The sequence below is a fragment of the Corvus kubaryi genome, unplaced genomic scaffold (genome assembly GCF_017639235.1).
Source record: "Corvus kubaryi isolate FWS band 111438036 unplaced genomic scaffold, C.kubaryi_AGA036_p1.0 split3-73, whole genome shotgun sequence".
NCBI classification, from domain to species: Eukaryota; Metazoa; Chordata; class Aves; order Passeriformes; family Corvidae; genus Corvus; species Corvus kubaryi.
This window is the reverse complement of record NW_024582091.1, coordinates 19477981-19499189: the sequence shown is the minus strand read 5'-3', so window position 1 is coordinate 19499189 and position 21209 is coordinate 19477981. Positions and strand designations below refer to the sequence as shown.

General features: G+C 37.2%; 1 protein-coding gene across 1 annotated transcript; it reads right to left on the bottom strand.

Annotated features, from left to right (window-relative positions):
- Nucleotides 1–393: 393 nt before the first annotated feature.
- On the bottom strand, nucleotides 394–19822 carry UFL1 (UFM1 specific ligase 1). Its single transcript, XM_042016222.1, has 19 exons — nucleotides 19705–19822; nucleotides 18871–19016; nucleotides 17966–17994; nucleotides 17115–17212; nucleotides 16176–16290; nucleotides 15802–15932; nucleotides 15096–15154; nucleotides 11657–11803; nucleotides 10405–10580; nucleotides 9885–10064; nucleotides 9407–9527; nucleotides 7091–7213; nucleotides 5254–5374; nucleotides 4238–4401; nucleotides 3006–3136; nucleotides 2785–2865; nucleotides 1936–2021; nucleotides 1333–1513; nucleotides 394–633 (listed from the first exon to the last, which is right to left on the bottom strand). Exons 1-19 carry the CDS (start codon nucleotides 19779–19781, stop codon nucleotides 421–423), a joined length of 2379 nt encoding a protein of 792 aa, XP_041872156.1. The 5' UTR covers nucleotides 19782–19822; the 3' UTR covers nucleotides 394–420.
- Nucleotides 19823–21209: the final 1387 nt, after the last annotated feature.

Genomic DNA, 21209 nt, shown 5'->3' with positions numbered 1-21209 from the left:
GAAATTAAGATAGACAGGCTTATAGACACTTATACGCAATCCTTACCTCACTACAAATCCAAATCAGGGAAGTAGAACTATCAGCCTCTGTGTGTGTGGAACAAAATACACTGTTATTTGAAGAGTAATTTCTTGAGGCCTCATATGAAGATGCCAATTAAAAACCACTGATTTCATAACCAAAGTGTCCACAACTGTGTTCTGCCACATCTACATTAATGCGTGTTAAAAGTACACTGTAGTAGTAACAAACTCCATCTGCCACCATCACCCAGCAACTGTGTTCCCTGGCTGTGATTTGCAAATTACTACAAGCCAAATTTTAAAGTTTGTCAAGCACTTTCTGCAGTCTCTTTTTTTCAGCATAAAAGAAAATAAAATCTGACTCTATCATGGAGTTGGATGCGCTGAAGAATAGTTTTATTCCTCTGTTCCAGAAAACTTTCTAGGTCTGAGAACAAGATCTTTGATAGAGGTAGTGATTTCCTGGAGCTCTTTTCGAATGCTTTCTGCTCCTTCCTCCTCTTCCATGTTATCTTTTGTGTCACTGTCTCCGTGTTCAGTTTTCTTAGTCTGGCTCATCAACTGTTTCACCACTAATCCGTGGTATTTGACTAACAGCAAATGCTGATCCTGAGAGCAAAAAATGGGAACAAAACCAGGCAATGTCAATGTTACAGAGAAGGTAGACAGACCTATAATTAAAGATTTAATTTTTTAAAAAGCATTCTCCCATTCTTGGATAAAGAGAGTTAGTGATACAGGAATATATTTCCAACAAAGTATTTGACAACCTAAATTCTGAGAGATCGTCCAAGCAGCAGAAAACTGAATGTGCATCCATGCTGAAAAACAGGACAATTAACCACTGAAGCATAAAAACAATGCAGTTAGTAAACTGCACTAGTTCTGGCAGTATAAAATACAGAATTTCAGTATTTGCTCTTGAAGAGGTACATCTTTCTTTAAAGCTGCATTAGAAAAGTTTAAAAAGAAACGATGCTCTGGCTCAGAGGAAAGAGATTGTAAAAACGTTCAGTTGTAAGAATTGTAACATCGCCCAAAACAGGGCTGTCTCCATGGATAAAGGCAAAGGACTAGTAACAGATTCATTTTTAATTTTCTAAAAGAAATTTTGGTGACAGATCCCTGAAATGATAGATCTGACATACAATACAGATCAGAGGAATTGTATGTTCTGTACATAAAGTAATATTTAGATATGAAACCCAACAGTGTCAGGTTTATGCAGCAGAAATAGTGTAAGGCAAAACTTTCATGTTCTGTCATAGAAAAAAGGTAATTTCCCCTTAAAAAGCTAGAAAAGGATACCTCTGGGATCTTGCCACTTAGGAAATTAATGATCTGTGGTACTGATCTTCCTGGTGCATGAAGCATACAGTGAGTTGAAAACTGAAATAACAATACTGATGTCAGGTGCAGAACAAGAGCTGGATCTTCTGTGACTTTGAGCTGTTCAATCAGAGCTTGTCTATGCTGAAACAGGACTTGCCTAAGCAACAAGAAGATATTAAACAAAAATATGATTCTATGATATAGTAGTTGACCACAGATGCTAAAAACTTACCTAACATCAATTAATTTTAATTTTCTCCTCTAATAGACCATTTATTTATATGAAATTCAAGAATAATTAAAAAGTGCTATCACTGGCATAGTTCAGATTTTGAAAGACCCCTAGAGAATTTATACACTATACTGCAGACAGTAGTGAGTCAAGAAAATTAGCTAAATGTGAATTCTCCTCTCTTCCTTCTCCCATGGATTCAGGACTGCTTGACTTACTATTTTTCAGTTAAGGAGTTCGGAAGCAGGACTGCCTCTTACTTACACAGTCAGTGTGACTGCTCCCATACTAACCATTCAGATTTAGCAATATAGCTACATTTCATGGGATAAATAAAATTAAAGTACCTTTCCTTCTTTTTGTCTCCTTTTTTCACCATAATACCACAAATATCCACTGCAGAATCAAGGCACAAAAGAAAATCTTCTATACTCTATTAAAAACAATATAAATATTTAACCTGTGTTAGCAGATTATAAAAAAGTTTAACTACTGTTCACAATTAATCACACAAAAGATGACTGTGAATACTCTTGAAATAAACTATAGAAAAAAGAGAAAGTAACATGTATTTAGTAGAAATTACCTTTGTTCATCTTACAACGGTTCATATACTTAAATAATAACTCAAATTGCAATTCATTTGTCTTGGAAATGAAATTAAAAAATGAATACATGTTCTAGAATTATTTACAGATACATATTTTATTAAGAAACACCTCACTATGGCTTTTTGCATAAAAGAATTAATAAATAACTCTCCTTGTGTCTACACTGCCATAATCTGAACGTTTAGTTTTTTTTCAAAATATCCGTAATTTTACTAGTTAAAAAATACATGGGAGAACAATCAAGAACTGTGGGAAAAAAATACAAGAAACATCAACCACTTTACACTGGAGGTTCTCCCTCAGTTTGCACTCTTCTCACCTGCCCATGAAAGGCACACTGGATTCCATCAGGCAGCAAAGAGCCAGAGGTGACTATCAGTATCAAAATGCAAGATCAGCTTTTCATCTCTGAAAATTCACAGACATGAAAACACACTCTCTCTCACTGCCTTACATGAATTCAAAAGATTCTTTTACCTTCATTCTTCATGGCGGCAGCAGCAGTTATGTACTACACTGTGTGTGCCAGCTATTTATTAGAATTGTATCAGCAGAACAGAAAATCTGAACTTGGATTCACTTTACCTTGCCATTCAGAGAAGTATGCAGTTTAGTTAAAGGACCTTTGGTATCTTCTGGCAGTTTACCTAAAATCTTGATTCTGCCCTGTATGGGACAAGAATAGAAATAATCTGTAATATTAATTATCTTTTTAGATTAGGCATATTTCAACTGAAGCAATTACTTATTGCACAAACATTACTGATCTACTTGAGACTGTTAGAAAGGAACTGTTATAGCTGTACCTCACTTGTGATCGTAGAGTAATTTTCTGTTGTCATCATTGACTCAGATGCCAGGAAGTTGAAAACCAGATTTGTAATGTCTGTACACAGGGTCTTCAACAAGTGTTTGGCAAGGTTAGTCTGAGTATCATCTGTTAAAAGAAGTAAGTGATTAAAGCCACTTATTACAGGTATCTGATTCCTATGATATTATCATAGCACTTTCTAAACTGGAGACTCCATTAACCATGAGTAGTATGAGAAAGTTATCTGGATACTTGAAGTTAACATTCCTTGTTTGCTGTAACATTCTTGTGGAACATTCTTCAGTGAAAAATGTAAGCTTTCCATTCTGTAAGAACATTTTAATGAGTTGCTAGTATTTCAAGGGTGTATCTGTATAAGCAGTAAACTAACTAGCCCTTGCACAGTCAATCCTCCTGAACCACTGCTATTGATCAAGTCAAAAGCATGCAAAGGAAAATTCTCCAGGACAAGGAGTTAAACAGAAGAACAGGCATGTGACTTTAAGACTGAAATACTGGAATTTAAAAAAAAAAAAGAAGCTACAGAATACATGTCCAAGAACAAAGGCTAATGGGAAATAATTCCATAGATTCCAAAATACAGGAGTATCAGGCTGTTTTGCTAGCGTTTCCTTCTGCTAGAAGTTTTACACAGGGAAAATTCTAAAAGAAAGCTGAATACAGCAGAGAATCTTGGAAATGTCTACAGTATTTTCCTAATGCTAACTTTTCTGTCATGCCTTGCAAAGTATCCCCCTGCAAAACTAATCTACCACTTTCTCACAGACTCTCCTCAAGCAGCAGCTATGTTCAGTATCAAACCCATGAGATTTAAACAGCAGTTTCTTAGAAACAAGTGGTATTCAATTCTTTCATTAGTGGCACAGCTGACAGAATAAAGTGATCTTACTAATTTTTTCTTTTTTTTTTACCTAGACAGTGAAAAATTGGAAGGAATGCAAATAGTTGGGAAAGAAAGACAAGAACAGAGTTATCTTGACATAAGATAGAATATGGATATGAAATAATGCGAATGTATTTCAATAACTGTGCAAAGTAATGGACTTCAGCATAAGGGCAGTGTTAGGCATAGTAAACACATCACAAGTTTTTTTTTAGATTTTCCTTTTTAAACTCTTGCTCCTGTCTAATCTTTAATGTAGATTCTGGAATAAATTTAACACCCTTGAAGGAGCATATTCATTTTTCAAAGTATATATTTTGTACCTGTGAAATGCTTTGTTCCCTTTTCAAATAACCGAATGTTGTTGTACAAATTTGAGAATTCCTCCTGCAAGTCCTTCATAGCCTGTCTTCTGTTAGCTCCAGAGGAAGATGTTGAAGACGTAAAAACAGAACGCACAACTTCCTGGTAAGTTTTTGTCAAAGGTCTTAGAACAGGAAAGTAGAAGGGAGAAAACATTGAGCAAAGTGTGAAACTCAACAAGGTTTTTCCAAAGATATCAACAATAGAGAAAACTACCTCATTATGTAGTAAATGACTGGGACATGAATGTTATAGAATGGCAAGATAAACAAAAAGCAAATAATGGGAATCAGAAAAAAAAAACCCACAAGGAAATTAAAATTTACTTAATGGCAGATGTACTAATGTTACAGTACGTGTATAACATCCTCAGTGGGAACAAGGTGAAAGACAAAGGATTTTCAGAAGCAATACTATTCACAAACTTTCAGGGGTCTCTGAACAAATTTCTAAAGATGCAGTTACTATTGCACTCCAAGTTTATTCGAGCTTGGCTATTGCAGTCTTATTATGTTCCTGTTGCTCTGAACATACATATTCACATCCTCTCTGGTATGGAACATCTTTTAAAAGAAGTTACTCATCTTTGCATAGCTCAGTTTGCTGACATAACTTACTACCCAGTTCTCATGGGTACCAGCGGAGACACAGACACCAGGAAACATGAACATATACCAAAGACTGTCTAGAAGATGAGACTGGTGAAACCCCAGCATGGATCAGTGTAAGGGAGTGAAATACACCCATGAAGCTGAAAATAAGCTTTCAGGACCATAGTAAACAGAAGCACATTACTGTGCCAGCACAGCTTTCTAATATGTAAGACAGGTGTAACATGGAGCTGTACAGAAAAAGAATATTGTGGTTCAGTTCTATCAACAAAGCACTTTTTTCTAATCAAGAAAACAGACTGAAGCATAGGTTCAACTGAAGTGAATCACAGATTTTCTAACTCCAGCTGAATTACTGAAATTACCTTCTTAGATGTTCAGCAATTTCTGTAATAAGCTCTTCAGGGCAATCCTGCATGCGGGTCTTTAAAACATCCTCAATTTCCTCTTGTGACATGAAAGGGAACTCCAGCTTCTTACTCCTACCTGTAGCGGCCATGAACAACACTCACTGAGAAAACATTCCATTAAGTATTGCTGCAATTACTCTGTGGCATGAGACACTGGAAAATGTCAAAGTCCGAACACCACAGAAGAAATGCATTATCAACAGTGGAAAAAAAGGGATGATTACACATGACAGTTGAATTTTACACATATGAAAAACTGACAAAATTTCCCTTTTGATCACTTAGTAGTTTCTGTAATAGACAACTTAAGTAGTGTATGAGGATATGCATTTTTGGTGAGAGTTTTCTTCAGACTGCTTGGCCCAGTAGTTCAGGAAACATAATGTCACTAAGACCAAATAGATTTTAAAACTGAATAGTGTTCCTACTTGAACGATTTCACAAGGTTGGTGCTTTTATTTTTTTAAACTCCATTTAGTAAGGCACACAATCATGTAACACAATATCCTAAACTTGAGGTTACAGTATAAAATCTGAAACATGATAAATTAAACCAGACAAGGTGTTCCAGTAATAAAATCAACTTATATGCATATGATTTAGTGCATCTGTATTTCGGTTTTGCACAAAACATGAAGTTTTCCCGGGTGCTGTAGAATTCAGTTTTTACATATAAGTATGAGATCAGAATGATGACAGAGAAGCAGAAAAGGACATGTTCCAGATGCACCTTAAAACAGGCTTATTCTGCACATAAAGTAACTGAATGTACGGACACCAATGATGTTCCTCGTTGTGCCACAGTAGTAATGAACATACAAGGTTATTATAAACAAGTGAAAAGTGAGGTCAAATCAGGTTTTAAAAAGGATCTTATTTACATTTGAATGCTTTCATCTGATTTTACCTTCAGATTGTGGTTATAGCTATTTATTATAATACAGCAATACAAGCAGCAATAAGGGTAAAACAGAAAGCCTACATGAAAAAAAAAGTGATTGAACACTGTTTTACTCAGTAACTGAGCAGTGCTGAAAAATAATTCCATTTATATGTGAATTATAGTACTCTGAGAGCAGTATCAAACACAATTACTATACTGTACTTCACACTTCAAATATCATGTTTAAAAGTATTGTTCAGTCAGTATTGAAAGTCTGGACACTATGTATAAATGGAAGCACACATCTCTGGTTCTCCATCGAATGAAAGAACACAATGGCTTCATTCGCAACTACTGTTTGCTCTAAATCTAACAACGTTGGCTTTTCTTCTTAGCAAGCCATTCATGCTCCTTGTAATAGTGAAGGTAGAGAAAATAGGGACCAATAAGAAGTGATATTAAAACTATCAAAACATTAGTTTTGACTGTATATTTTATCCCTATGAAGAAAAACTGCTTGATTGCTACGATTTGTTAATTTAGACCATTCATTTATCATACGCTATGCAGCAGGTGTTACAAAATCAAGTGTAACATTCACCCCGAAGTCTAAGGCATTTCCAACATAAAATAAAAGAATAAATATAAAATAGTATTATTTCCTTGACTTATATTTCTTTTTTAAAGACTAAGCTATACTTTTCAGTGAACATGTAATGTCCATTTAATTTAAATAGCAACATCATATCCATTGACACAATTTTAACTAAACAGTATTCCTATCTTGTTTGACATTTTACCTGATTTTACCTAAACAGTGGGGGAAGAACAGACGTGTAGAAAAAAAGCAATTAGTAAAACCATGTTGAATAGATATGAATAGATAGTTCCTAAAATAAAATGACAAACCTGTGGCAGTCCCTTGTGACTCTTCATCGCTGTCAGCATCCTTTCTGCCTTTCTTCTTGGTTTTCTTAATCTTTATTTCTCTGGCATTCCCACCGCCTCCTCCTCTCACGCTTCCACTGCCCTCTGGTGGGGAATTACTTGCTTAGTACACAGGAAAGCTGTAGCACTTAAAAAGTTTACAATACCATGGTAATTTATCTGTGTTACTTGTTAATGCTGGATTGAAAACCACAACCTGATTCTAAATACAACCTAGAAAACATATTCCAGAATCTTAGGGCTTTAAGTTTCATTCTTAAGAAAAAAAAGCAACTGAGGCAAAGCTTTGTTTAAGCTAATGTCATTAATAAACATGGCCACTAATATCAAATGCACATGTAATTAAAAAAAAAAAAAAAAAAGAAGACCAGCGTCTTTCTTCAGCTAAAAACAGATGATGTATCGGGGGATTTTCTGTTGGTTGAAAATAGCATCTTAGTAAGCACTTAGCATTTTTATTCAATGATGCTAAATAACTGAGCTTGTCAAAAATATTTTAGACAATGTAACTTTGTTAATTTTCAGAGAAAGAATCCTACACTATAAGCATTTATCCAAAATATTCTTGGAAGCACGCATTCAATTAACTAGAGCATGCAATCTTTTTTGACTTTTCCTAGATGACTACAGAGCAACGGGATGCTCCAGTTCTGACACACACATAACAAATTACTTTGTTCAGAAGTCCTGCAATCAATGTATTCAACTGCAGACAGAACCTCAATTTGCTATACAGTCCCTCTCCACAAGGCAAGCTGTTCTGGTCATTGTTCCCTTTTTCATAGCCTCTTCTGTTATTTTTTCACTTGGAAGAAATTTAAACACCACGGTGCCTTACATGCACTATGCCTTAAGAAAGTAGGCATTTTTCCATTTAAATATGGTCCAAGATTTCAAGTAACTACATTATGTAACTACTATTGTTTAAGAAAAGGAAATACAAAGACAAGATGCTACTACTTATAAAGCTAACTGCAAAATTGGGGCTTTTCACAAGCTTATTTGAAATGTGACTGCACTACAGTTACATAAACCTGTTATGTTGGGGTGTTTTTAGGTAATGTACATTTACAGTCCATAATAAAACATTTCAGGGTAGTGCTTCCTGATGGTGTTAGCATGTTACCTGTGGACAGGAATTTGTCTAGACACGTAGTACAGGCTCAGTAGAGTCTCACTCCTCAGAGGGCTGGAAACCGAAGTCATTCTGACAGTTCAATTGAAGTTCAAGTTTCTCTACCTCAGCTATGGCCTAGAAAAATCTGCCATCTCTTCTGGCAAGAATAAATTTAATTTCCATGTCAACTCAGGTCTACTCATACTTTTTTTTTAAGAGTAGAATGTTCTATTTTGCAGATGAGTATACTGAATTAAGTCAGATGCATCTGTGCTCTAATTCTCTTACTTTCAGTAGCACAGTAACACGCTGCACGTGAGTTCAACAGATTTCTCAGCTGTGTTGTAGAAACACAAGAGCAACATAAAGTTTTTGGGACTCAAAATGCAGTCTTCAGACTGAATACTGTTTTAAAAGTCAGAAGAATTTCAAAGGGTTAAACCCCCACATTTTTATTCTTCCTTCAATTGAAATCTATTCCAAACAGTCACCATACAAATGGAGTAAGGTTTGAGATTAATTTAATCCAGGATATACCTCAAAGTAAACTGTTGTTTTGGGGTGACTTAATCTCCAAGTAACTGTTACACGTGCAAACAACAGAAAATTCTATGGCATGGTTTTCCCAGAAAAGATGTCAAGTATTCTTCAAAAAAAACCTCAAAAAATCATTCCCAATTTAGACAAAGTTATTTTGGACTCAACATCTCAAGACTAATAATAAGAAATATATTAATTTTCCTGGATCCCTGAAAATTGGAGACTAAAAGTGTTATCTATACTGTGTAATAAAACATGGCACAGAGGTCCCTGAGGTAATACTGGTTTTATTCAGTCTTATGTGATCACACTGTATAAAATAATAAATGGACACAGGATTCCTTGCTTCTAAAAAGTTACCTTGTGTTGAACTAACTCAAGAGACCTTTATGGTACTACCTCTGCATTTCTAAGTCTGAAATTAGTTCTCATGGGCATAGCTGAGATGTATCCACACCCACAGTATAAAGGTAAGTGGTTGGATTATTTCTTAAATATCTTAAGCAATGGACTGGAAGCATTTGATAGATTACAAAATATACTAACTTTATATTGAGTATGTCCAAGACAAAACAAGTTTGTTGTTTGTTTTTTGCTTAAGCTATATATTGATGTTTTACCTGTTGCTTTCTTTCTTCGTTCATCCTTTTTGTCTTTTTTATTAGCATATGAGTTCTCTAAACAAGAAGCCTGTTTTAAATCTTCTTCAGTGATTAAATTAACAGGGTTGTTTTTGATTTCCTAAAATGAAGAACATGCACTTCATAGCAAAAAGACACACATAGCAATGGAAGAAACATACAGAAACATTTTAAGCCATTTGCCATTTTCAAGCGCACTAATCAATCAACATGTTTTCCAAGTGCAACACATGAAGAGAAAAACTGTTAGTGTGACTGTGCTTCCTGAGTGCACCAGAATGTACATTAAATCACACCCATTAAATATAGAAACCTGTTGTTAATTTGTTTTGCTTTTTCTCCAGTTGAATTTCAGATGAGATGTACAGAAGTGGTAACAGCGACTAGAAAGTCACATCAGCTTTACCCCAACACTCAACGTGAACTGCATCTTGACCAATAAAAAAACCTACTGTACCTTTTCAGCTTTCTGTTGCATCAGATCAGAAAAGAGGTCAGCACAGGTGCTTAGAAATTTCTCACTGACTGCAATGGTGTCACTGAAGACTAAACCTGAAGAGCTTTTTTTTAAAGATCTCATCACTTGCTGAAGCAAAATCCCAACATCTTCCACTGACAATGAGCTGGGCAGAAGAGTCTAGGGTAAAGAAAATCAACGTACAATAATCTTGTATGTGGATAAACAGAATACAGATGTGCCATTTGACACCTGATAACTATTTAGAAAACACTGCATTTTTCAAATAAAGGTAGTAATTTAAGAGTACACACTGTTTTAAATATTCTAGCATCACAAATCAACATTGCTCTAGAAATATGTATTACCTCTGGGCAAATGCATGGCAACTTCTTCAAACTGAAGCTCAACAGCTACAGACCAAACACATTATACATATGTGTAGTTTCAATAAAGTATCATTTGACACAAAAATAAGAAAAAATAAATAAATCCAGCAACAACTGAAAGGATTGCTTACTGCTACATCTATCCAGTTTCCAGAGCTGATGGCTTCCTCCACAGAGGCTTCAACTTGATCCACAATTTCTTGACCAACACAAGCTGCTCGCAGAAATAAGAGTTGTGCGGACTTGTATCTTTTTTTAATGTAGCCTGCTGGGTCAGGGATGCCAAGTCTATACAATGCATCAAATTCTATAAAATAGTTAGATGTCTGTTAAAATTTAGTTCCTTCATATACAGACAAGATCTTATGTGATGACTTTATGTTGAAAGCAGGAAATGAAGAGTTACACATAGTTTTTATACAAGTAAATGCAGCCTTAAGCTAATGCTGACCTAAAACTTAGCTCAGTACAAGCTACATCTAAATGTTGTTAATAGAAGTATGAAAATTAAATCATGGACATGACTTTGGTCTGAATTTAGAAAACCGTTTTTTTTCAGATTCTTATACCATTAAGTTTATATTTGCAGTCATACCTTTCCAAAGTATTCTAATATAGCACAAACAATATTTACAATACATGCAGTGTCCAAGTGCTTTGTTTTCAACTATTTAGCCGTTCTAGTGTGGAAAACATTCAACGACTGACACATACTCCATCAGTCAAGCAGTATTACAGGAACACTTAATACTATCACTGTAAGTTATGGCAAACCTTTCCAATCTCCAAGAGCAACTGCTACTTAGGGACTGACCCCTTGGGACCATAAGGGTACATTCCTTTCTTTATTCAGATCCACATTTTCCCACTTTAAAACACCATCATCCAGCATCAGCTTGAAGTTAGATAGAATTGTTTGGATTCAAATCAGGACACTAGTGCTACTCACTCCAGTTCTACAAACACCATTGTGGAAAAAAATTCTTCCTGAGTACTGCACGTTTGGACTATTAGCAGCCAAAGTCTGGTTGTAATCAGGACATCCAGCCTGAAACTCCATCCACGATGATCTGAAAACTCTACAATGAGCAGGCTAATAAGTGTTTTCAGAGCAGTAATAGAAGTAGCATTTGTAACCCGTTTTCGAGGAGTAGCAACTGTTTAGCAGTACAGCTCCCTCTGCTGAGATACAGCTCATTGTGATACAGTAACACACATCATTATGATCAAGATGGTCTTTTAGCAAAGGACTATCAGCCACTGTATTGATTTCCACTTATCCTTATGAGGCTTCACTCTAAGCACTAACTAGATTAAGATAAGACCAATTACCTAAACTAGTTTTAGAAAGCTATTTTATCTGTAAGAATATAGATTAATTACCTAAGTAACCATTCTGCTTGAAAAAGGAATCCACCCAGTTGTTCTGTGTCCTGGAATAGATGTCTGGAACAAACACAGCCTTATCCTGTCTCCCACCAACCACGGTGCCTTTCAGACGACCAGCGTTAACAAGTTCTTCTAGCAAAGCTACAAGAGGAAAATACATGAAGAGACATTTCCTAAGTCAGTATATCCATTAATCAAAAGATAGTAATTATTTTCCCTGGTTTGTTTCTTCTTTCTTCCCACCAATTCGTGCTTCTAGTGAAAGAATGCTGAGCTCTATCAATTATTTTTAACATTTACGAGAATTTCTTCAGGAAAGCTCTGGAAATCAAACAATGTTTCCAAAGAGTGAGCCGAAAGGGCAGGATCAAAATGTTTTTTATTGAACATATATCTGGCCAGTTTTAGCTTGTAATTTAAAAATGCAGACATAGAAGAATCTTTCTCTAGCCAGAAGAGTAGAATATATTAGCATTTTATTAAAAATTTTCTCTTTGAATTCACCTCTTGCATGTCAACCAAGATGGAAAAAAGAGAGATCTGAACATACTAAAATTACATGAAAAGTCATTATCTAAATTGCGTAACACATTTGTCAATAATAACCTTTGAGAAGGTACAAATACTGCTGACAAAGAACATATTGGTAACTGGTAGTACCAAAGTACTAAGCACTTCTCAGTGCTAAATAAGATTTTTAAAATCCATTAAAGTTGCACAGGAATATCTGATTTGCCTCCTATGTTCTGCTTCTGCCTTTTTGTCATACAAGAGATGTATTTAAAAAAATCAATGACATCAACTGCCAACTCTGCTGAATTCTAGAGCTTTGCCAGATGGCTATTTTTACACTCAGTTTATGTTCTTTTCTATTTCATTAAAAGACAGATTTTACTCTGGAACAAAACATTAAATGGTATCACATAGCAAGTCCTCTTCCTCATTAAATATGAGCAGCAGCCAACACTACAACATGCTTAGTACAACACACAGAGGTTTAGCTCACTTATGCAGGAAAGTTTACCTGAAAACCCCGTTCCAGAAGAAACAGTGCATATTAAATCATGATAGTTTTTGTCAGATATGCCCATAGTGAAGATGAGCCTCTATAAGCTAGCAGCTATTGAACACAACTGCCACTAGCAAAGCTGAACAATACTTACACTGAAAAAATGCAGAAGAAAGAGAAACTGATTTAAACAAGATAGATCTTTATGAAATTTAAGACAAGAGCCAGAAATCATTTTCTGCCATGGTTCAGTTACACTGAATAAAATGGAGCTTATAAGACCAATTCTGGAAATAAAATTAGATTTTTATACTTCCTAATATTTTAGTTACCATAGAAAATAGAGTCAGTGTGCCTATTCCTCTTAAGCAATTGTCATAAAATATAGATTGGTTCTCTGTTAAAATTTAAACTTGTTTTATTCAAAGTTTTTAGGAAAAAGAATTAGACTTCACTACAGCTCCACAAAATTGGCTGAAAATCTATTAATGGACCAAAGTCTTTAGGGAATGAAGATGTCAGAAGAAAAGAAGTAAAATGAAGGTATCAATTAAATTCTGTATTTAGCAAGTGTCAGTTCTAAAACTCCAGGGCAAAGGAGTACTCTCAGAGATTTCACAGACCCTGCTACAATTATATCTGGACAGTATTTTGTTTTAAAACAACAGGACCTCTGTAGAACGACCATAAAGTCACACTTATTTTTAAAGGTGACCAAGTAGTCTGTAGTGTCCTATTAGGTCTCTGTCACAGTCTGGCAAAGACGGTAAGTGTCCCTCTATGTCTGTCCCACACCAGTAACATAATGCTTAGAAATGAAGAACATCTGTGATTTCATTATGCTTTGTAATGAGTGTTTTAAGTGAAAGAGTTTCTCATTTCTAAAACTACTTTTTATCATGACTTTATGCAAGCTTAAGATAAATAGCAGCACATCTATGAGACAAAACCAAAGAATAATGTTTATCCTGTCTAAACCCAAGTGTTGATTAAATAATTAGCTGTTTGTAAATGATACAAATATTACACTGAACTTAGATTTTTTTTCTGGAAGAGACAGAAAACTGACAAAGACCACTTTTAAACACATTGCTAATAGTGACAAACATAAAAAGCAAAAACGTAACATCATTAAAAGGCACTTTTCAAGTTTCCATAATTTCTGAAATTGAAATGGCATCTCAGCAAATGGACACAATAATATCAAATGTGGTCTGGCAGTAAACAAAAAGATAAAAAGCTCTTTGAAACTTAAGAAACTGCAGAGGTAATAAGAAACAGTAAGAAAAACTAAAGAAAAAGATGAACAAACTCACTAAAGACCCCCATGAAAGTACTAGAAATACATATTGTGATGATCACTGGTGTTAGGAAAACAGCTGAACTTCAATTCACATTAATACAGTACACGATCAAAGCATGATGATGTACTTGAAGGACTTATCTGAAACAGACTGTCACCAAATACTGAAATTTGCTGGGTATTGAGACATTACTATAATGCAATTGAACAGACTTTCCCTTTAATCTATGAATACCTGGATGGCATATTAAAAAAATAAATAAGTGGAATTTTAAATTTATTACGTGGAAGCAGAATGTTTATATGATTTTATTTAAGTACTAAGATTTTGATTTTTAGAATAAGCTTGTGGCAGAGAACCAGAGTAAGCAGAGAGATACCTCAGTGGAGCTAAAGTGAGCAATGCCCTAAAGGCAAAAAGACCCAATCAAACAAGAGAAGCATTAAGGTTCATGAGTAGACATAGAAAACTATTAAAGGATTTTAAAGACCAGCAGCACTTGGTCAGCCAGCATAGAAGACTAACGATGCTTGAAGCAGCATTTTAGAGAGATAGGAGAGGGCACACAAAGCGACAAACAAGTAGTGCTTAAAGATTGCAGCAGCTGAATAGGGAATCTTTATGCATTTCTATTTAGAAAAGGAACTGTGGAAAATAAAAACAAAGAGTTTAAGGATATGTTTTATCCCTCAGCATATGAAGTCATTTAACTAAGAGTATAACAAAAGCTTTGCCTCCATTATCACAGAAAAAGTCAGTAAATAAAATCCTGAGCAGTTAATGCCATTTGGCTACATAAAATCTGTTCCCTTTTGTGTGCTTCACTGATAAAACTGCTAGTAGCTAAAGGCAAATAATGAAAGAGATGAATAAATAAGTACTGTACTTCTTGCATCATTCTGCCCCCAGAGGCATCTTGTCAACAAATGTTTTCATTGCTTTGGATGGAGAGAACATCCCTTCAGACAAAGGGTTTAATACTTTCTACGCTAAAGAAAAACACACTGTTCTGTATTTCAGAATTAAGGCTACATACCAAAACCCTTCTCTGAAAGCATACTTCTAGCAATGAAGAATGGATTTCCTAACAAACACACGAAATATTCTGAATGAAACTCACAGTAAAGTAAGTGCTCTTGAAATCCATACCGAGTGATCAAGCTACTTACAGGTGTAGGCCTTGGAAAAAAAGAAAAAACAAAACAATATAAATTAATGACATGAAAGTGATGTGGAGAATCCAGAAATAAGAGAGGTTACTCTAGATTAACAAAATTATGTAGCATCTTAGCCTCAAGGTGCTACACTAATGTTTAAAATAGCTTACAAAGTTTTAATTTTGAATTACTGTGAAGTTGTAAGACAAAGCTATGATAAATAATTGTAAGAAAACTTCTGCTCTGCTAAGTTTTTCTACAAGGTGACACAGAAATTTACTGATTTAATAAGAAAAACTTGTCTATATTCACATGTAGCAACCTCATCAATAAGTAACCGACTAGGGAGCAGTGGAACGACAAGAGGATAGATATTCTACAAGTGAAAGAACTACAGATTGTCATTTTCTTCAGCCAAAACACTAAAGTACTTTGCATACTGTATATTGTTATACGTCCCTCGTTCTCATTTCAAAAGGGGGTCCCCATTTCTAACAAGTGAGTCTAACACTCACTTAACTGAGTGTTGGTCCCAGGAACTGAACTACAGTTAGGGGAATATACCCATAGGTTTTTATTTTCTTTTCTTTTTCCATCACAAGTGAATCTGGCCCATAAAGACCTATAGCAAAAATACTTTAATGTGTGGTTGCAGCCATTGCAATTTACCGAGTAATTGCAGTGAAGAGCCCACGAATGCGTGCTCGATGGCGGGACACAAAGGCTTCTGTAAAAATCACCCCACGGTTTTCCTGGTCTAGTTGTCCATGAATAATTCTGCCCAAACGCCTGGATAATGCCTGTAAATAGACGAATTGAGCTTTTCTAAGCATGCCTTCTTCCATAACATATATGGGTATCTAACAACAGAGAACTTGGCAGAAAACAGAAGTATAGTTTTCATTGTGCATCTGCAAACCAAGATATAACATTAGCACTGATTTTGTACAAAACAGTGACTTACAGCCATGGATGCTGCAAAGATAAAGAAAGAAGGTGGTCACAACCAATTCTGCATTTGCCAGGTTGGTGGCTTTCATCACCTGTAACAGGAAGTCTCCTGGAAGGTCGTATGCCTTGCAGAGTTCCGATATTGTCACCTGCCCAGATTCCTGTAGTTTATCATTTATTTCTTCTGCTAATTGATCCAGATAACTCCTTTCGTAAAAACAAGAAAAAGACAAGACAGCACATTAAGTGTGACATTCAAAGTCAACCTCAAGATCACATACTGAATAACTGATCTATTTTAATATACATCTTTCTGTTGCATCTTTGCAAAAATAAACTGAAAGTTATTTTAAATGAATAAAGGAGAACAGTGTAAGTGAAAATGGGTGTTGTTTTTTTTAAAAAAGCCTGTGAACCAGGTAGCTAGTACTAAGATGGGCCATTTATCTACTTGTATGAAAATTTTAAGAAAGAGAAAACACCATGCCAATGAAAATTAGAAAATGGCTTGAGCAAGCAAGACAGGTCTTAAGAATTTCAAGAGAGCCAGGAAATTCATGTTCTTTGACAAGACCAGATCCTGAAGCTTGATCAATCAAAAGGACAACCCCATAAGAGTATTACTCCAGTGGTTGTTAGTGTGCTGAAAGCCATGAGATAACTAGCTCAAACATCTTAGGCTTGTGAGGTAAAACAAGAGGTGAAAAGGTTTGTCAGTGGCTGAGGCAGACAGCAAAGCCAGAGAGCAAAGGAGATCTGGCTGCTGTACACAAAGACACTGGGTAAGAAATGAAGGCCCTTGAATGTAGGACAGTGAACACAAATGTTCAGTAAGGCCTTTACACCATGGATTCACTGGATGCTTTGCTGAGATAGGCTTCACTTGCCTAAAGTAGCTCTGATCACCACCAAATCAGCCAAGAAAAAAGTATTTCACTTCAGAAGCAACAAAGGTTGGACACTACATTTAGTCTGCATTTTAAAAAATAAATACAGCATGAATTATACATATTGCTCCTGAAGGTACTCACTCGTTTATAAGCTGTCCCAGAACAAGCTGAATACCTTTTTCAGATTTGACTATGTCATTAGCTCTGTTTTCAATGTGTAGAAGGTCCACATTTATTACCTAAAAAAAACACCTCTTATCAGAACTTTAAATTGAAAATCATTCTCAAACATTGACATGTTACTTACACATTCCTATACCTTGAGGAAAGATGCTTTTACTTTTTTCTACTATTGCATACACACACACTTATCTGTGTTTTGGAATAAAGCAGCAATGCTTTAGGGAAAAAAACTCTCTTTGCAACTGTGGCAAGGTTAAAAGAAATCTATATAATAAAAAAAAAATCAGAAAGTGATAAAAAAATACCAGAAAATAGAAAACTGCTTTTCATGAAGGTTTTCTGTTTCCAAGTAATTTTGCTCAAGCCTGAAGGGAAAATTAGCTGCAAAGGAATACTACTGGAGGACAAAGACTAGTGGAGACAAGAGAATAATGAAGGAAGAGGGAAGATCCAAAGAGGCATGCAAAGCTAATTATGCATGCTCCTGCAGCTTTAAATTTAAATGGGCAACATATTTCTTTTCTGTCTGCCCTCCTTAGTTTACAAAGAAAGAGTTCATAAACAAAAACTGTATATATCAATGGCGATTTCAGAAGTCCTAGATTATCACTAAGCAGAGAGTTTTCAACAAAGCAATAAATTGATGCATTAAGTAATCTGCAGTACCCTGACATGAGCTACCAGCTCTTCATAAAATTTGTTCTGTTTTAAAAAAATAACTTAGCTGGAATATAACTAATGAACTGCATACTCACAATACAAATGGTGAAGAAAATAGAGAAGTATAAAGTTTTTATTACTAAAGTTACCTGTTGTAAGTCGACAATGTTAACTCGACCTTCAAGAAAAGTTAAAATACACTTTTAGTACATGAAACATATTTGAACAGATTTAGAATATAGTACAGCTCATTGTGCACACAATATTTAATTACTTTTTCTGTAGACGAATTAAACTAGTCCATGAGTACCCAGAGATTGTTAAAACTTTCTACCTTTGCATGATGCTACTAACAAAAAACCCAGAAAATTTTAATTTAGTTCAAGCTGTCCCACAGGTATGAAACACAATGGCATAACATGAACTGAGGCATACCTGTGGTAACAGAGAGAAAATGGCTAATCTGTATGAACATAATAAGAAGTTAATTTTTCTAAACTTATGATATTGTGAAACTCATCCTTAAGTATAACTCAAAGTACAATACACTGCCTGCTCATTAAAGCCATCAACAAAAAGCTGTCTGAAGAGTACTTGCTTCCTTATATATCTAAGTCACATCTTCCAATACAGGTGGCTCTTTACATGGGTAAAATAAAACACCTGTCAACGATAATTTGCAAATATTATTATTACTAGTGGTGTGAAAGGAAAATGACCTTGAAATTCCAAGACAAGCCCAAACATCTGGGCCAGGTACTTAACTATATTAAAATGCCAAATTTCTTTAATAAGGATTTTTATACAAATTTTATGTCAGAAATTCTGCATGTGTGAAAATAAACCAAGTAACATATCTTGATATGCTTACCTAAAAGCTTGACACAGATCTGAAGTGAAAATAAAATAGCAGTAGATGAATTATTGTGTAGATGAAGCAAATGGAAGCAAGCTTTTTCTGAAAGATTAAGGGTACTGAAAACTTTCAATTTCTTTCTGTAGCCTTTAAAATTAACTTCCAAATACAAACAAAGAAGGAAAATGCCACACTTACCACCACAAACATGAAGCTCATCGTGGATCTCCTTAGTAATCTGTGCTGGAGTGACATACTCCTTGCCATCGAGTGTGTGCACTACTTCCAGCTGCTTTTCTGCTATCAGCTTTGTGACAATTTCTATACAGTTCCGTTCTGACAATCTATCAACAGCAGAAGGAGCCAGCAGTTATTCTAAGGAAGTACGTGCTAAAATTACCTTTAAATTGATGTTTCAAATATGCTAAACATAGGAAGTACAATGAAGATTACTTGCGGTTCTTTGCGAATATACTTTTTCAGACAAAGAAACTAATGTCTGTATCCTGCTTATCACCCACCAAATCATCCATATGGCTTCACTTAGGTGAGTCATCTCTCCAAAACTTTTACTCTCCTCCTGAGCAGTTGTCAGCCCTGTCAGTCGTAAGAACGCACCTGCTGGGGATTTTAGGAACGCCTGTACTTACAGAATCCGTGTCTTTGATACTTCTGTGCGTTTTTATTTTACTTTTGCGCATTTCGGATTTATTTTTAACAACAGCAAATTCTGGGCAACTACCTCAACTGGTCAAGCAGACATAAAGGAAGAAACCGAGCTCTGGTGCCGTGACGATTTGAGCAACTCGAACTTAGGTGTGACTACACACTCAGTCGGTTCCGTGGGCCTGTCCGCGCTCTGGGGTCCCAGATGGGCCCGCGGGGTTCCCGGCACTGACACAGGGACCTGCGGAGGGGCCGTACCTGGCTGGGCCCCGCGGGGGGCCCGGGCCGGGGCCGCGGGGGGAGGCCGGAGCGGGGAAGGGGAGCGGCAGGCAGGCTCGGTGGCGGGGCCGGCGCCGCCCTGCTCACCTGTGGGCCACCTCGGCGAACTGCGCCCGCTGGAAATCGGCCGCCAGCCGCCGGATCTCCTCCCAGGCCGCCGCCATCGCGCCGCGACACGTCAGCCCCGGGAGGGCGGCGGCGGGCAGAGAGCGGGGCCGGCCTCCGCCCGCAGCGCCGCCCCGCGGCACGGAGGCGCCGCTGCGCGGGCTCGGTCACTGAAAACAAACAAACGGAACAAAAGCCAACTACGGAAAAAGGAACAAAAAGCGGTTTCCGCACTCGGGCCTGGCTCCAGCAGCTGGATCCCGGCGGGGCGGGCACGGGAGCAGCTCTCCTGTGCTGTCAGCGGAGGCGCGGCTGGGCGGGGGCGGGTGCCCCGCGCCCCAGGATGCGGCAGCGCCGGCCCGAGAGCGGCTGCTCCGGGGCTGTGGCAGCTGGGCCTGGGGTGAGCCTTGCTTTGAGCGTGAGCCGCGCTAAGAGCTGCCGCTACCGAAACCTGAAATGACATTTAGAGTACGAGTAGGGTGTGAGACCAATAGTGCTGCCATATAATGGGACCGCTATTACGCAGTGAGGGGCAAGCTGAATTTATTTAGTTGTCCAGTGGTGAGCTGCACAGATTTAAAGGCCTTTTTGGCACTTACCTGAAGCTGACTCGTCCGTGGCAATGGCAGAGAGCAGTGCACAGGGAGTGCTCCCGCCCCGGGGCGAGCAGCGGGAGCCTCAGCCACCAGTGCACCTTGCAGGCGGGACAGCAGCACGGCGCTGCGAGCTGCCCAGCACCGCGAGGGTGGTCCGTGCTGCTGAGGCTCTCTCCTTGTCCTGCCAGATTTCTTGCTCCTTCCTGCACAGCCGGTGTTTTCACTGACCCTGACTGTCACTCTGTGACTCTGCCCTCCAAAAGTCCCAGGAAAATGTCTCTGGCACGATTGGTGTCGTGCTGGGTGCACTTTAAACAGCGTGAACAAAAGTTGTAACAGCATTTATAGTTTTAGTTTTACTGGTCGTTCTCTTCGAGATGAGAAATTAGGGGCAGGATTTATTTTGCTTGGGCATCTGAGGTGCGCTGTTGAGGTCTGGTCTTGGAGCCTTTGTAGGGAGCGAGACAGGCTCCTCAAGGAGCAGCTCTTCCTAAAACACAGATGTAAACCAAGCTCTAAACTAATTACAGCAGGACTCCTCTGCCGCCAAAGAGGACAGCAAGGGAGATTCTTAGCCAGATCCTTGATTTAGGCATACTTCTATGTAATGAATAGTGTAGTGGAAGAATAGAGGGGAAAAAAAAATGTGATAGTAGTTTTGGGGGCAGTTTTAATGAAGATTATATAGAAATAGCCTACCAGAGGGAACATCTGGAAAAAGAACTGGGGTCTTAGAACTGGATTCCTCCTACCTAACCCGAAGTGGATTTGTAGTCCTTCAATTATGTGTGTACTCTACCAGGCTGTAGAGAATCCCTTTCAACTAAAATTTGAATCACCGGACTGGTCAAATGGGGCATTGTAGTTAAGATCTAAAAGTGATGTATAATG